Source organism: Cinclus cinclus, chromosome Z (genome assembly GCF_963662255.1).
Source record: "Cinclus cinclus chromosome Z, bCinCin1.1, whole genome shotgun sequence".
NCBI lineage: Eukaryota > Metazoa > Chordata > Aves > Passeriformes > Cinclidae > Cinclus > Cinclus cinclus.
In genome coordinates, this window is record NC_085084.1 from 82,883,920 (window position 1) to 82,900,190 (window position 16,271).

The 16,271-nt window shown below is 43.4% G+C and overlaps 1 protein-coding gene across 1 annotated transcript in view; it reads right to left on the minus strand.

Annotated features, from left to right (window-relative positions):
• The window catches only part of LOXHD1 (lipoxygenase homology PLAT domains 1), a 133,068-nt gene extending 118,032 nt beyond the window's left edge, over positions 1 to 15,036 (minus strand). The window contains exons 1-4 of the mRNA XM_062513988.1: positions 14,997 to 15,036; positions 13,632 to 13,746; positions 3,709 to 3,789; positions 2,729 to 2,913 (exon numbers count right to left, since the gene is read on the minus strand). Of these exons, the coding sequence (XP_062369972.1) occupies positions 2,729 to 2,913; positions 3,709 to 3,789; positions 13,632 to 13,746; positions 14,997 to 15,036 (421 nt within the window). The remainder of the gene's footprint in view (positions 1 to 2,728; positions 2,914 to 3,708; positions 3,790 to 13,631; positions 13,747 to 14,996) is intronic.
• Positions 15,037 to 16,271: the final 1,235 nt, after the last annotated feature.

The following is a 16,271-nucleotide window of genomic DNA, read 5'->3' on the forward strand; positions in this document are numbered from 1 at the left end:
AGAGAAGATCCCAGCAGTGACCTCCAGTTCAAAAGAGGAAGGTAAATCCCCGTGTCAAAGACAGGAAAGTTCTCCAGGAGAAGATCAAAAGCTGAAGATGCTGCAAGAGACCGAACCTGGAGGAAACTTGTTTGATTACCTCCAAAAACATTCCTGACTGTGACAGCAAATGAAGCATGAAAGCAAAGCATGAAGCTAAGTTTGGCAAAAAAAACCAGAGTCTGAGTAGTTTATAAAGGAAAACTGAAGAAATAAATGGATTGAAGATGTGATTGAAGAGACATAAACAGAAAGGAGAAGAGTATGGCACTGAACTGCAAAATGAGAACACAGACTTAGAAAGGAATTACTAATCTTTCCTTACATAAAATTACATAGTTTTTCATTATCTAGGGACCTAGAAAATATTAATACTCAAAGAGTAAACATCTATATTTTATCCATTGGAAAGAAAAAACAAAATACCCTAAAACCCTATCAAATTCAGGGCAAATGACTTGTATGTACAACAAAAATCATATCACAATTTCATTTCAGACCTTTATGGATCCGGAGGGAGGCAAATTAATTCAGATACATTTACATTTGCAGCTGACAGTTCACCACAGCAGTCTGGGGATGTTTATCTTTCATTAATTACGGTTCAAGGGGAACTGCAACCTGAGATAGCTGAGCTAACCCTCTCCTCTTACAGATCCAGACCTGCCACCTGGAAGGTGTCCAACCCTTCACCCATGCCTCTGGCCCCAGCCCAGCTCCTGCCTTCATGCAGGACAGCCCAGCCTGCTCCACTCAGGAGAAGAGGTTTATCCCTGGGGAAGGTGGAGAGAGCTGATGCATTCCTACAAACGCCTGCCTGGATCTCTTCTTTCACGCTCAGGAGACAATCTTACTCATATTTATGCCGGGCCAAGCACATGGAGAGCAGTTCATCCATATCCCAGAGCCACTTCTCCAGAAGAGAGAGCGCTTGGGACTGGCTGTTCTGCTTGTGAAACACAAAGCAGCCCCAGCAATCTCATTGGAACTGCACTCTGGTACCAGCTGAGGGTTTAGCCCACGAGTCCTTTCCTGCTGTGAGACAGGTGTTGAACAGGATGGAGGAAATCACACACGTTCCCTTGAATCATCTCTCCCAGGCAGGGGGAATAATAAATTCAGATAAGGTGTTGTGTCATTTAAAGATCTATTAAGACTGAATGGTTGACTTCCTCCTCAAGGGAACCTCTCCTTCATTCTACATTGCTTTGACTCATGCACTACCTTCTCCAGAGCTCTCTTGCCCCTCGAGTGTCCTTAGATTCTCCATTTCACAAATCAATTTGGATTAAAAAAACAGCAAGGTACTTCAGCACACACAGCCCCAGTAGTAACTGGGTGGGTTTTTGGCAGGTAACGTCTCCAGACATTATCTCATTCCCTTGTGGCGGCCACCCTGGGGATGTCTGCATTTTTTAAGTGCTCCAATATGCATTTCTTGTCAATGAATATTATTTGTGCATGCTAGCTGACATGCAGTATCCTTAAATGCTTACATATTCAACATATCAGCACTCTTTTGGAAGGTTGTATCTCAATAGTGCAAAATTGCTCAACAATTCTGGGTCAATTTAGTGTGTTCTTTCACTGTTAACATGACCTCAATAAAAATAACAATACTTTGCCCTTCTAGAGCATCTATCAATGCTCATAACACTGCTTATGTCCAGCAAGGAATTGGTTTTGCCAAATAATTGCTCCTAAGTGGTAATACAAGCACCATTATTGCAAGAGGTCTACTAATTATTCTCAATAAGATTCAATCCTAGCAGAGGCACACGTTTCCTCTTTTGAGAACCAAAGCACACATCTCTCTTTCCCACCAGACCCGTGGCTGGTGGCCTTCACTTCCAGGCCCAAAATTAAGCTCCCAGAAAGGAGCAGTGCCCTGGTGAGTCTGTCAGGAAAACACAACTCTGCTTCCCCATTAGCACTTACAGATGGAGTGCTGACATCCCACCTGAGGCTGGTTTGCTGGCTCCTCTTTCACATCTCCATCACCTTCCCACTCACGTTACATGCACCGTACATCACCGCGTGCCCGGCACACTGGTACCAATTTCAGAGTACATGTCTGGTGTGCAAGCTGTCCTGGCCTCGTTTCAACATCATTAGCTTAAAACCATGCTGAAAAAGCAGGCCCACCAGCTCATACACACATACAGCAAAAACAGCATGGAGTTACAGCAAAAACAGCATGGAGTTACAGCAAAAGCGTTGGCTCCTTTATGGAAATTTCCTGCAGGACATCACCAGAGACTGGAAACACAACTTTATGGACAGGACTGCAACCACACTGCTTCTTTTGGTAGCACACAGAGGTAACAGCTAAATCTTCCAGGGTAGGATTTCCCTCATCTGCAGGTAGGCATTCAATCCAATTTAATGTTGTCATCAAAGATTCCTGAGTACCTGATGAACGAGTGGAGCCTCTCCAAACATTTTATTTATGTTTATGGTGATTTATCCCACCTTAAGACATCAGATCTAACACTGGAAGAAGAAATTACCCTCTGAAGACACTTTGTATCTTCCTGTATCTCTCTCCACTGACTATAAAGAAAACTTAAACTAGCTCAGAGTACACAATTATTTTTTATGTGATGAGGCTATTTTAAAGCAACCCTGTCCTTTCCTACAACGCACCAGAAAGCCAAGGTTTTTGTTTTTTTTTTCTGAAAACCCTTACTTTTGGGCACATCCATGGGATTCAGGCTGCCAACGAGGTCTCTGACATAGAGTCCATCCCCATCCTCCTTGCTCAGCCAGTTGTTGCAGGGGAAGTAGAAGCGGAGGTGAGGTCTGTTCATATCGGTCACGATCACACGGTCGAGGAACCACCCCGCGTTCAGTCCGGTGTTGTCATGCTCAATCCTAGAGGAAGAACAGCCCTGTCTTAGAGTTCTGCTTGAGACTGGCCACTAGCACTGTAATTTTGTGGAATATTATGTACTAGGCAAGGCTAGAGCAGTTGTACACATGATTCCTGTTTATGGCTGTCTATCCAAAGAGTTTCAATGAACTTATGTGCTTTTACAGGGTATATTAAAAATAACAACCTTCCATGTGGGCAGAGATCACAGGTGAATCTGTGAATCTTTTTCTGCAAAGAGATGCTCACAAACATACTTACACCTCCACTTTCATTCAACATATGCATTCATTCACCTTGCACCATATATCTGAAGCATAAGGGACTCCCTTCCCACCCAGTACCCCTCCTGCTGTATTCTCCACTTGCGTTGTTTTAACCACCTCTTCCCAGCTTTCTTTGTACTACTTACTAATTTTAAATTTTATATCAGTCAGTCAGACAGTGGTTAAACATAAAAATTATCATTTACATTACACTAAGTTAGCAAAAGTGGATGGCAAACCCCATTTACCTCCATTGGGACATAAAACCTGTTCTAAACATCTTCCCCCATGATTGCATTTGACAGAAATACAATTCTTGGTGGGGAGCATGGATACTTAGAAGCGATACTGTAGGTGATTTCACACTTCAGTTCAAATCTTCGACAGTAAACAAGCTTTTACCAACCCTTAACTTCACCTTGATGGGAGCACGTTAAGAAATAATGAATAAAACATGGCAGTGCTTAAACATCTACAGCCTGTCATCCTATTAGCACCACACAGAGAAGGTGCTGTGGTTTGTGCAGGTACCTTATTTTCTTTATTTGTCCAACGTTATTGGTTTTCACTCGGAACACATCTGTTTTGCTCCTCTCAAAGGCTGTGCTGCTCCTGCAATGCACATGCATCAAAAGGAATGGTGAAAAGCCAGCAGCCTCGACAGCAAGCACATAAGTGCTAGAGTTTAAGGATAAACAAGTGTCATTCCTAATGCTGCAAGTATCTACTTTTCAATGCCCTCTCCCCAGTGACAGGTTTTGGATGCTCTAAGTACTGGCATTCAGCAGAATTTTTTTCCTTCTCGGAAAGAGTTCTTCCAGAAGCTGAGGAAGAAGCTTTGGGGAAAATGCAATATGCTTTTTGTCTCAGAGTCCTACTCCCAAACATGTCCTCTCCTGTCGTCCTAGCCTCCAGACATCAAGCTAACCTGCTCCTGGTGATGGAGCAAAGGGCTCCAGCAAGTTCCCTCTGTGGCCACAGATATGTGCAGAGCTCAGCCAGAAATAAAAACATGCAACCACATCCAACTTTCCAGGCCCATCTCCTATCACTATTTTAAAACTACTGAAATTTTGCTGCTTCCTCCTACAATTTGAATCTCATTCCAAGTAAAACAATTGTAGGCAGGAAGTAGTTATACTTTTTCTGGTGAAGTGATAAGTGTGAAGTTTGTATTTCACAGGTGCAAGTGCAGAAGCAATATGAAGTCTATTGGCCCAGGGCAGGGAATGTAGAATTTAATTCTCATTTCTGCCTCTAGCCCGCAGTGTGATCCTTGGCAAGCACCGCTGTCCTTTTCTAGGCCCATGTTTTCTACAAAAACACTATGAATAACACCAAAGCAAAGCTCTGAAGCCTCTCCCACCTGCCCTCCCTGATGGGCCCCCATCTCCCCTGGGCTGCTAAGCATGGCTACGGATGATTAAACACAGCAAAATCCAGAAGTCGTATTAAAATGAACAAGAAACCACAAAACGCGAGCAGTGCAAAGCCACAGTGACAAAGTGGTTTGCACGTAGAAAGTTAATGAATATTAATAATCCCAGCAAGGGGGTTTGGCTTTGCTCACTGCTCTTCACGTTGCTGCAGGACCTGCATGTGCCTTGCTTACAGGTCACTTTGTGTTCTTCTAAACCCATGCCCAGCCTTCCTCCTCCTCCTCCTTGTCCATTCTGCTGTTTCACACCCTGTGCCGGGAGCAACACCGGTGTAGGGAAAGGCTAAAATGGTTAACCTTGCCGTGAAGACAAGAGGCAATTAAACCCAGCTCAGCCTCCCACAACCTGGCTGCTGGAGTGCAAACAGCCAGCGAGTGCATGGCAATTAGTCTGTCAGGCTTGAATGAGCATCGTAATGACAGCAGCTTCTCCCCGCACTGGCTCGGGGATCGATGCAGTGCTGCAGACTGCTACGGAGATGGCATGAAAGTATTAAGTGAAAATAATCAACCCAAAGCTCTCAGTCCCGCTGGCTGCTCGGTTGGGGCAGTCCTGCTCTGTGCTGAGCTCTCTTGGTTGCTGGGATGGATGCTGGGGAACAAAGCTCCTTCTGCAGGGCATCCAAAAATGCCTACTGAGCAGATGCTTAGTGCATCCTAAACAGCTTGGGAAAGCATTGGAAAACGTGATCTAGTCCAGGAGTGAAACCCCTGGGAAGTCTTGTTGTCGAAAGGTAGGAAGAGTTTTGACAAGTCTCTTCCCTTGAGATGGATCTGCAGCACCAGCAGCACCAGGAAAGAAAAACCAGTCCTTCCTTCTAGCACTGCTAATTGTGTGGGAAGAGATTGAGTGAAGGAATATCCCACAGTGAATGGCTACACTGAAATCTAGGCTAAAAAAAAAAAAAAGAGTGAAAGAAAAGGAGAAATTACAGCTGGGCTGTGTCAGAGTCTGGTCCAGGCTAGGACTAGGATGAGACATTCACAGCCAGATTACCATAAGGATATTGTTACACCAAACAATGAGGCACGCTGTCTTGCACAGCCCTGCTGACAAATAAAGAAGGGAAAAATATGACTTGGAAATTGCAACACTAAATTTGCAATATTCAGGCTTGACTGGGTTCAAACCCAGGGACTTTAGACCATAAGGTTAATCTAAGGATCTTCTGAATTTCACTAGAGCCCTGTCATTAATCTGAAATAACAGGCAAGGGCAACTCCAGAAATATATTTCAGTTGGGTTTGTTATTTGACATATTTTATTGGCTCTAGCAGCTCCATTTTTCCATATTCTGTTACAGTGTTTCTCCCAATTGCTTTGTAAGAAATATCCAAGGAGCTTCATCAGAGACTAGTGTATGAAATACATATATAAATATATTTTAATATTTTTTTAATCTGAAGCTGTTTTCAGATTTTTTCCATTTTTTTTCAGTTGAGTAATTGCCTGCAGGCTGCACTGCTTGTGGCGCTGCAAATGTACAATCATTCAGAACACTTTGTCCCCTGGTTGGGTTAGTGGCGCTGCTAAAAGTTGCTGCAAGAACTGGTACATATTCAAACGAAACATTTCAAATCCCTGCATTCATCTCCTTTACAGACCATGGGCACAGGTAACAGAGTCAGTACCATGAGGGTTTTTCCACTTCTTGGAGGGCTGACAACCAGAAAACCTCAATAATGCAGATTTGTTTGCAAAAGTACATAAAATAAACATTTGTGCAAGTAAATATTTTTTTTTAAATGAAGGTGAATTAAAAAGAGTTGATCCCACCACCTAAACAAAAGTCACATTTGAAATGGAAATTGTGAATGATTGTAGGTAAAAGTCTTCCCTTTTAATCAGCTAATAGCACCCCTTTCACAGCTGAGTTCTTAGGAACAGACAGAAAACTTGGATACTGATCACAGCAGAGGTATAAAAATAATGAGCTTCAGCAGTGGTGGAGTAACCTAAACCAATTTAGCTTTGAATCCCTGCTTAACAATCATTTAAACTGCTTTTCCATTTTGTGTTTTACCTGGAAATGCCTTGTACACACAGAACCTCCAGCAAAAGTGCCATGGATTAAGGGCTGCACAGAAGTACAAAGTGTTATTCTGGATGTCAGTCAAAACAAATTTTAAAAATGCTCCCTTAAACCATTAGAAAGGGACAGTTCTTGGTTGCATCTCCCTGGAATGCTGCCCACAGGTCTGCCTGCTCCTGCCATGGGTGTTTAGCAGCAGTTGGAGGAGCTGTGTATTGGAGATGATTTCAGAAGGTCGTTAGCCCAAACTATCCTAAAGCCTGCCACTCTTTGGGAAAATATAAATGCACTTGGTTCACCTGCTCGGTCAGGGGAGTTTCTCATGCACTATGGGTGGGCAGTGTAGAATATTACCAAATCACACAATCATTTGGGTTGGAAAAGCCCTCCAAGGACATTGAGTCCAACCATTCCACCAGCACTGCCACGGCCACCACTGACCCCCTGTCCCCAAGTGTCACATCTACATGATTTTTTAATCCCTCCAGGAATGGGGACTCCATCACTACCCTGTTCTGGGCTTGGACAGCTCTTTTGGTGAAGACATTTCCTTAATATTCAATCTAAACCTTCCCTTGCCCAGCCTGAGGCCGTTCCCTCTCCTCTTGTCCCTGTTCCCTGAGATAAAATCCCAAATCCCCCCCAGCTGTCCCCTCCTGTCAGGGAGTTTTGCAGAGCCACAAGGTCCCCCCTGATCCTCCTTTTCTCCAGGCTCAGCCCCTTTCCCAGCTCCCTCAGCCTCTCCTGGGGCTCCAGCCCCTTCCCCAGCTCCGTTCCCTTCCCTGGACACGCTCCAGCCCCTCGCTGTCTCTCTTGTCCTGAGGGTCACAGAGCTGCCCCCAGAAATTAATGTGTGTCAGACCTGAATTCTCCAGAGAGGAAATCTCTTCCCAAAAACACACAATGAACACTACTCCCTTCCCCATATATTTGCAATTGCTATAGTGTTCTCTCTCCACATCCTTTTCCCATGTAGGATTTCCCTTCCACCCTTCAGCCAGTATCATCTGTAAGGGTGACATCAAAAGGGGTCAGGGATGAGCACTGGTCTGTCCCTGTTATTTTCCTGGCTTGAAAGTACAGACAGCTTCCCTCATCCTCAGGATGTCTAATTCACATTATAGGCTGCCTGAATCTGTGTTATCAGGGCTCTGGCTAAGATGGCATCATGCTAGAAGATGCAAAAGATATTGGGGGAAAATGCTGACAATGTATTGGCCTCATCCCTCTGTCCCTCCCTACACATTCACTATCGATCACTCCTGGAGAGAGGACACTGTCCTGTGCTAACTACAAAAAAATAACTCCATATGTTCAAACCATGTTTACTCTTAGCACAGAGCTCCAATAGCAGCATCATTAACCTCCTCCTTGGAGCAACAAATACTCCAGGGAGTTTGGTCTGCAAATATTTAGCCAAGACTGCTGTCATGAAGCTGACAGCATCAGTCAGCGGGTGGCTGGAAGTACCACGTGAGGCAGCATACATCCAAAACCACTCCAGATGGAAAAGAAACCAGCAGAAAAGCACAGCCACTGTCAGTGTCTGTACCAAGGACGTTATCAACCAGCAGTATGAATCCTGCTTAAACTGGCAATAAAGAAATGGGGGGAAAAACAGCTCCACTTGAAAGGGTTTAATTGGATGAGGTGAATTGCTCAGGGCTGTAGCAGTGTAATGACACCCAGGAGCCAAACACCAGCCAGCAACCATGGGAGTCTGAATTTACCCCAAAACTTTACAAAGTGCCATAGGACACACAGACTCTGGCTTATCCATAAGCATTCCAGGTACAGATTTATACAGCCTTAATTACAGACATTGGTAAGTGTGCCTTCACTTTGTACTGCATGGAGCAGCCTCATCTTAATATCAGGTTTTCATCTTTGGTGATGTGATTTGCCTAAAGAAATTAAAGTAGTGGTGTTTAATTTAGATAATGTTAGCAATGCTTTATCATAAAATCATTGAATCTTAGAATGTCCCAGTTTGGAAGGGATCTTAAAGATAATTTCTTTTCAACCCCACTGCTGTTGGTGGGGATGTCTTTGTTATTTGCAATTTGGCTGTTGTTTTCTAGAGAAACTGTATGCAAAACAAATAGTGTCACCCACAACAGTGCAAAGTTTGTTCAATGTTTCCCAGTATTAAATTCCACTTATAATTGTGTTAACTTTGCCATATTGAGGTAAATTTTAATCTGTTGAGAATTTTCATCCCCTTCCCATTAGAGAAGTATTTTTAATTTTTTAATGAGAATGAGCTGAGGCATTTTTAAGACATTAATGAGTTGGGATAGGGGCAGGATTTTGAGCAAGACAAAGTGGTTGAATTTGTTCCAGGAATACACCTTACTCATCCCAAGGTGAAAACTGGCCAGGTTTTACTGTCTGAAAATAGCAGCTGACTCTTGATCAGCAGGGACCTGGGTCTAACAGCTGAATTCCCTTAAAAGTCTGGCTGTTTTAAGCAAAATCCTGTTTCTCTCTCTAAGATTTGACCTTCCTTGTAGTTGTACCACCAGCTGCTGTGTGAATAGCTGCTGGTGGATTATAATTTATACATATGCCAATTATACCCACTCATATTTAGGTTGCTCAACACCTCAGTCAAAGCACTCTCTCAGGTATTTTATTCCTGAAATACTAGACATAGGCTAGCAAATAAGGCAGAGCAAGGGGGAGGAAAAAAATTCCCACTTAGTTTCTTTTTCAGAAGGGAATATGGACTCCAAAATATGCTGTGTCTTAACACTGTCCCAGACCATTAAGTCTTCAGAGAGCACTGAAAGTGCTGTAGATTTGTACAGACATAAATCAGGGCACAGTTAGATACATAAACAGCTGTAAAACAGGAAACATCCCATGGCATTGAAGAAAAAGGATCATAGCTCCTCTCTGAAGCCGAAGTTCAGCAGCAATGTGAGAATCCTTCCCCCTCTGCACCTAGGGCTTGCTCCTTTCCTAACCTGAACAGCCCTTCCTGCACCAGCTACCTAACCCTTCCTAGCTGATTATATTAACTGCTCAGAGTAAATAAGCTCTCTTTCCTGTATTTATTTATTTATTCCAGAGAGGTTAAGTAACAAAATCAGATCTTCTGCCACTGGGCTTGGCTTAACTGTATTAGAGATACAAACATTACCATCCTCTAAAGACTATCCTGTATATACTCTGCAATTCATATGTATTTGCTGGCATAAGGAACAGGAAAAACTCTGTATAGTCACCCAAGATCAGGTAGAAGTGACTGCCAATTTATTGTCTTCAGCATCAGAAATGAAAAAAAATCCTCGGTATTGTCCTCAAATTCAGTAGCAGGCCAGCTGTCACCAATTATTTTATCTTTCTTCCACATTGCTATAGCTGCTAAATCTTCTCTTAACTCTTGCTCCTTTTTTTTGCCTCAAGGTAAAAACCTCTCTGTGATATTATTTGCAGTTGTCCCCAACTGGACCAAGTAAGCCTAACACTGAAAAGTTTCTTGCACTAGCAAGAAAAACATAGATTTGGACTAAGAACTGTGAACGAGCTGGCAGCGTCACTTCCAGCTGAATGCTGTACTATTTCCCCAGCTTCAGCCTGGTGGAAAGCACATGTACGTGGAGAAATAAAATACTGTGGGGCATCAGCACTGTTTGCTCAGAGTGGGACCACAGAGGATCAATCTACACCTGTGGGAAAAGTCTTGACAACAGTCAAAACGCCACCAGGCAAAGCCTTGGTGTTCACCCACACGTCTGTGATGGAGCAGGGAAAGAAACTTATTTGTGGTAGTGCTTTTAGCTTCTGGCTGAGCTGTACCTGGTGCAGGGTGGTAGATGGGGAACCGGAGAGTTAGTTGCATGGGCTGGGTTTTGAAGTGGGGTTTTGCCAAGAGCTTCTGGGCCCAAGCAGCACTTTGCCAGCGCCAGTGATACGGTTGGCCCCAAACTTACAGACAGTGAATGCAAAGAAGGAGTCATTCCAGCCCTTTCCAGGCACTCAACACTATTTTTCTGAACTTCCTTTCCAGAATGAATTATGGAATCACAAGATTTTTGTGTTAGAAGGGCCCTTAGGGACCTTGGAGTCCATCTCATTCCACTCCCTGCCATGGGCAGGAGCACCTTTCACTACACCAGGTTGCTCCAAGTCACATCCAACCTGCCCTGGAATATTCCTGCCCCAGGGATGGAGCAACTTCTCTGCACAGCCTGTACCAGGGCCTTACCATCCTCATAGGCAAGAACTGGTTTTTAATATTAATCAAATTCTGCCCTCTGATATTTTTAAGCCATTTCCCCCTTGTCCTGTTACTCTATGTCCTTTCTTGTAGCCCCCACTTTGGAACTCAACTCTTGGCTCAGATTTTGAGTGCTGCCACTTCCGGAACTGATGATCCTCCTGACCAGTCATGGCAATGATTTGTGTCTTTCACAATTACTATATTGTTGGCCAGTTTTATAAAACACACCATATTTCATCAGCTTGCCATGTCTTCCCCTTACCACGCATGACAAAAAGACCTGAACGGTCATGTCTTTCACTACCAGCACACAGTCAGGAAATAAACAGGAAAAAAACCATTCTAACCAGAAGCTGAAATGGTAGTACCATCTTTAGGCAATGCATGATATTTTAGCTGTCTGTCATACATGGGGAAATGTAAACACCTATAAAATGTCATGCATTTGCAGTCATAAGTGAACTCATGTAAACATTTAGTTGAAAGATGCATGAGATTCCATCCTTTTGCCATATTCACAAAGCTGCATAACAAATTTGGGGTGGTGGGGAGGGGGCAAACTGACTATTTCTTGGTTTTCTTCATAACTAGGAGACAAGATTTTCGATTGAGCAGGTCTGAAGGCACTCCTATAACCAGACTAGATTCTTTTCTCACCACTCCTCGATGGAGCACTGTAAAGCACCAGATTGTGCTTAGAGACACAGAAACTTTGCTGATGTTTGGGAAACCCCTAGTGGAAAGCTGTAGTTGCAGTTCTAGCGGTCGCCTCCTATGGGAGACCAGTTTCAAGAGCCCTGAAACTGCAGAAGGTTGGCTTCCCAAGCCTTTCATCCTTGCTTTCCACACCTCAGCCATATGCTCACTGCAACAACAGGGACCAAGCCCAAAAGGCTAACTCAGGTCTGAACAAGCTCAGAGTGCTGCTGCATACAACCTAAAATAATATCTATGTGTCCTTTCACAAGACACGCAGTGGCGAGAGCAGGAGGAAAGAGGGGGCATTAACCTAAGTGCCAGCAAAGACCACCTGCACAACCAGCAGCATGCTTGATGCCACAGATGATTGAGAAATCTGCTGCAGACATCTTCTGACTTCTCTAAAGAGCATAGAGTACATTTTTTAAATTGATAGGGTAATATTTGGGTTCTTTCCATAGCCTTGAGCAGATGAGTGCTTTCCCAATGAAATGGCTATTTATGCAAATGCTGACCACCAGATAACTCCCTGGAAAGCAGAGGTTACTTTGATGGCTTTGCCAAATACTACAAGGCAGGTTAGGAGGCTAGAAGCTCTTTCCCCAGCAGAGCTGCTGCTTCTGCTCCCAGCTTTGTCACTGACCTGCTATGGAACCATGTGCCCTTTTAGGTCCTTGCCTCATTTTCGTTCTTTATAAATCAAAGAAAATGGCATTCAGCCTGGGATGTCTGCATAAAAATTGCACAACAAAAGCAAAGCATTTCATAGAGACATATATTATACAATCAGGAAGCTCTCCCTGGTGTTTCTAGAGATTCTGGGATAATAGAACTCCTTTGCCTAGCTCTGGTTTCTGAATTTCAAATATGGCAAACAGGGCTGAAATTTCATGTATTTTCTTTACCATTCCCATATCATTTTCTTTACAGACATTCATGTTTGAGTTGCTTCACTGGGAAGAGAAGCTCTTTTGAGGGTAAAATTTAAAATAGCTGCAGGTACCTCTTGTCGGTGCTGTAGAAATGGAGAAAATGTGAAGTTACCGTGTGATATTAGCACAGGATTAATAATTCTGAAACACATTTTCAAGAAAACAAAAACAATAAGAATACTGAAAACCAGAGACACACAGCCTCTCCTAGACCTTCTGGAGAAGGGATTTCTGCTTTATCTTGGTGCAATTGCCTGACTTCAAGGAAATAAATGCAAGCAGAGCTGGTACTTTGTTAAAAGTCATCTTGCTTTCATGGGAAATTAGCACCTGCTGGCCCTGATGCTCACTTTAGAAAAAAAAAACAAACAAACAACTATTTAGAGAGTCAATAGCATCTTAACAGATTCTTAAATTACAAAATAACTACAAAATATTACAAAATAGTGGCTCCCACTAAGTTCAACATGCTGATGAGGAATGAGAAGACTCATCCATAGGATGGTGTTGACATCAGCTGGGGGAAAATAGAGCAGGGCCACCAGGGTGATGTGCAACTACAGTGGTGTGCAGCAAGGGGTACAGCAGATAGGATGGAAGTAGTCTAAATTAGGAGTCAGCTTAAATCCTTCCATTTCTGCTTGCCTCAAATTTCCTATGGCTGCTTGTAGGTGGTTATCTATCGACATTACTTCAAACCCACTGAGTTATTCATCAGAATCATTCAAAGACACTTCTGTCTGTACCTGACTAGCATGGAGACCTCCGTGGGATCTAGGCATGGAAATATAGCCCATCGTGCCCACTCCAACAAGCAATGAATATTCTCAGCTCCTAAACTGGGAGCTGCAAAATTAAGCTCTAAGAAAAGCAAATATCTCCACACCTTGCAAGTATGAGCCTTATATAACATGGATTTCCACCTACAGAAGGGAATGCAGGTTTGCAATAGATTGGGTACGAAATATGCAATGGCAAAAATTCAGATTTCCCTGGTGATCTTAAAACACTGTATAGATTTATTCCCTCCACATCCATCAGCATGATATTAAGTTTCATCAAAGTGCTTTAACAGACCCTGAAGGACAGGCCCAAAAGATAGAGATTTCCCTCCAGACACTTACTTGCTGGTGAGATGAGTCTTGGGAGTGATCCCGTGCTCTCCAAAGAGAGTGACAAAGACATTGGCATCGGTTCCTGCTCCCCGGACATCTCCTGTCACTGTCACCACCTCGTAAACTGGGAGAAGAAAAAAGAAACATCAGGAAAACAGGAAGAAGTCCTCACCCTGTACTATGTAGATCGAAGTCATCACCAAATCTGAGCTGATAGACACACCCTAGAGATGGGTCTAAGTACCCACTGCCCAAAAAAATCATCTCTTGGACAGGGCACAGTGAACCCAGCTGTCGAAAATCATCACATCGAACAAATTTGCTGGAAACACTCTACATGGGCAGAGAGAGGCTGAGCTAGGATGGATTTTGCTGCAAATAAAACACTTATCTGTGAACATGCTGCCTCCCCTACCATAATGCGTGGCCATGTGTTACGTAGAGCAGATGAGTTTATGTGAAGTATTGAAGCTGTTAAGCAACTTTTCATTTATGCACATGTCAGTGCAATGCACACTTTCCTGTTTGCCCTGATAAGATATTTGTATGGAAGCTGAGACATCACTACAGCCAGGAATTTTGCATTTTGGTTGTTCTGGAGATTTTTACCAAAGACAAAATGGCAAATCATGAAGAGAATCACAGAACGTCCTGAATTGGAAGAGACTAGAAGGCCCCAGAAAACCTTGCTCAACAAGACATCAGTCTTTCCAGTCTCTTACAGGACCCACAAGGGTGATCAAGTCCAGCTTCTGTCCCTGCACAGACACCCCAACAATCCCAGCCTGTGCATCCCTGGGAGCAGTGTCCAAACTCTCCTGGAGCTCTGGCAGAGTCCAGCCCCTGTCCCTGCACAGACACCCCAACAATCCCAGCCTGTGCATCCCTGGGAGCAGTGTCCAAACTATCCTGGAGCTCTGGCAGCCTCAGGGCTGTGCCCATTCCCTGGGGAGCCTGGGCAGTGCCCAGCACCCTCTGGATGAGGGAAGAGCCTTTCCCTGATAGCCAAACTAACCCCTCTGACAATAGGTAGGAAAACACTTAAATTAGAGTCTCAAAGCTCTATCTATTTATCTTTCCAAGTAGTAGACTGAGTGACAACTTTATTTACACACATATATGTCTTCTGGGGAGACACATGAGTTTAAAAGTGCCTCTTTTCTCAAGCGGCATGACAGGATCCAATGGCCAAAAGGCAGAGTTAGACAGATTCAAATAACAGTCAGACACACATTTCTTAGGATGATGAGTGATGCTAGAACAAGACTTGAGGCTTAAAAACAGGTTACTTTACTGAGGGACATGTCTTGGTTGGCTCAACACAGAAGGAACTGGAAGAAATTACAAACCCTTGCCTGTGGCCAAACTACGTACCCTGATGGCCCTTTTTGGCTTCAGACAACATGATGTTCATGATCTAATGAAGGCATTTCAACCTCAGACTTATAAGCTAGAGGAAAGCCTATATTTCAACATTTCATCCTGCACAGACTGACTGCTAACTATGGGATTTCTCACAACTAATGCAGCAAAAAATTATTCCTCTTCATGGGTGCATCAGAACTGTTACATATTTTACTAGTGTCCATCTCTCCCTCACTGCATCACAAATCTATTCTATTCACATACATATTCTATTCTATATATATTGTATATTCTATACATAATGTATATTCAAAAGATACAAAATTTATATTGTAACTCTGCTCTGAGCGTAAAATGTTTTTTCCACAATAACATTCTTCCCTCAAAACATAACCAAAGAGAAATTTAATCACCATTTCAACCAAAAGAGATAAATGCAGGGCACTCATGTAAAACTGATTAAAAACTGTTCTTTATTTGCATCAGCCTTACTGCATAAAAAAAAATAGTGCAATATTTTCCTAATCTCACCTCTACATGAATGTAAATAGGACAGAAAAGGGGGACATTACTGTAATAAGTACACTAAGTTGACATCTGTGCTCGGCAACACTTTAAGAATTCCTTGCCTTGATGCATATTATTTACAGGCTCAAAGGAAGAGGAGATTTGTTTGCAAAAACAAAAACCCAGGGAGAACATGGGAGCCACAACTTGCCCATGAGTAATACTTATGAGCAGTGTTTTCATTCCGCCTTCCTCCCATTGGCATTCCCACATGCCAACAAGAGATGTTTGGCATAGCAGGGAGATGCATTAGCCATTAGCAGGAGGGAGATTTGTAATCCCCCCTGCCCAGGTGAATCACCACCTGTTGCTCCTGAACTTTTGGCTTCCATTGGCTCTGCTTCCCAATATTGTGTTAAAATATTGCTGTGCTCATCCAGAGCAGCGTTTTATGCCTGATCATCTCAAAGAGAGTTATGACTTTTCTGTGCCATGGAAGCGTTTATCACTGTCAGAACTTCCTTCAGGCGCTGCCAAAGTGGCAGCTACAGCTCAGCATCCTTCTGCAAGCTTCAACCACTGGACGTGGCACTGGTCTAGCTGACAGCTTCGTGTTTGGTCAAAGGTTGGACTCGACGGTCTTGGAGAACCTTTTCCCACCTTAATGATGCCGTGATGCCAAGCATTTTTGGGGAAAAGGAACTTTAGGCATTATCTCCCCTTTCCCCACTGAGCCTTAGCAAAATTTGCTCTTGTTCTGGTCTTCAGGGGTGAGGA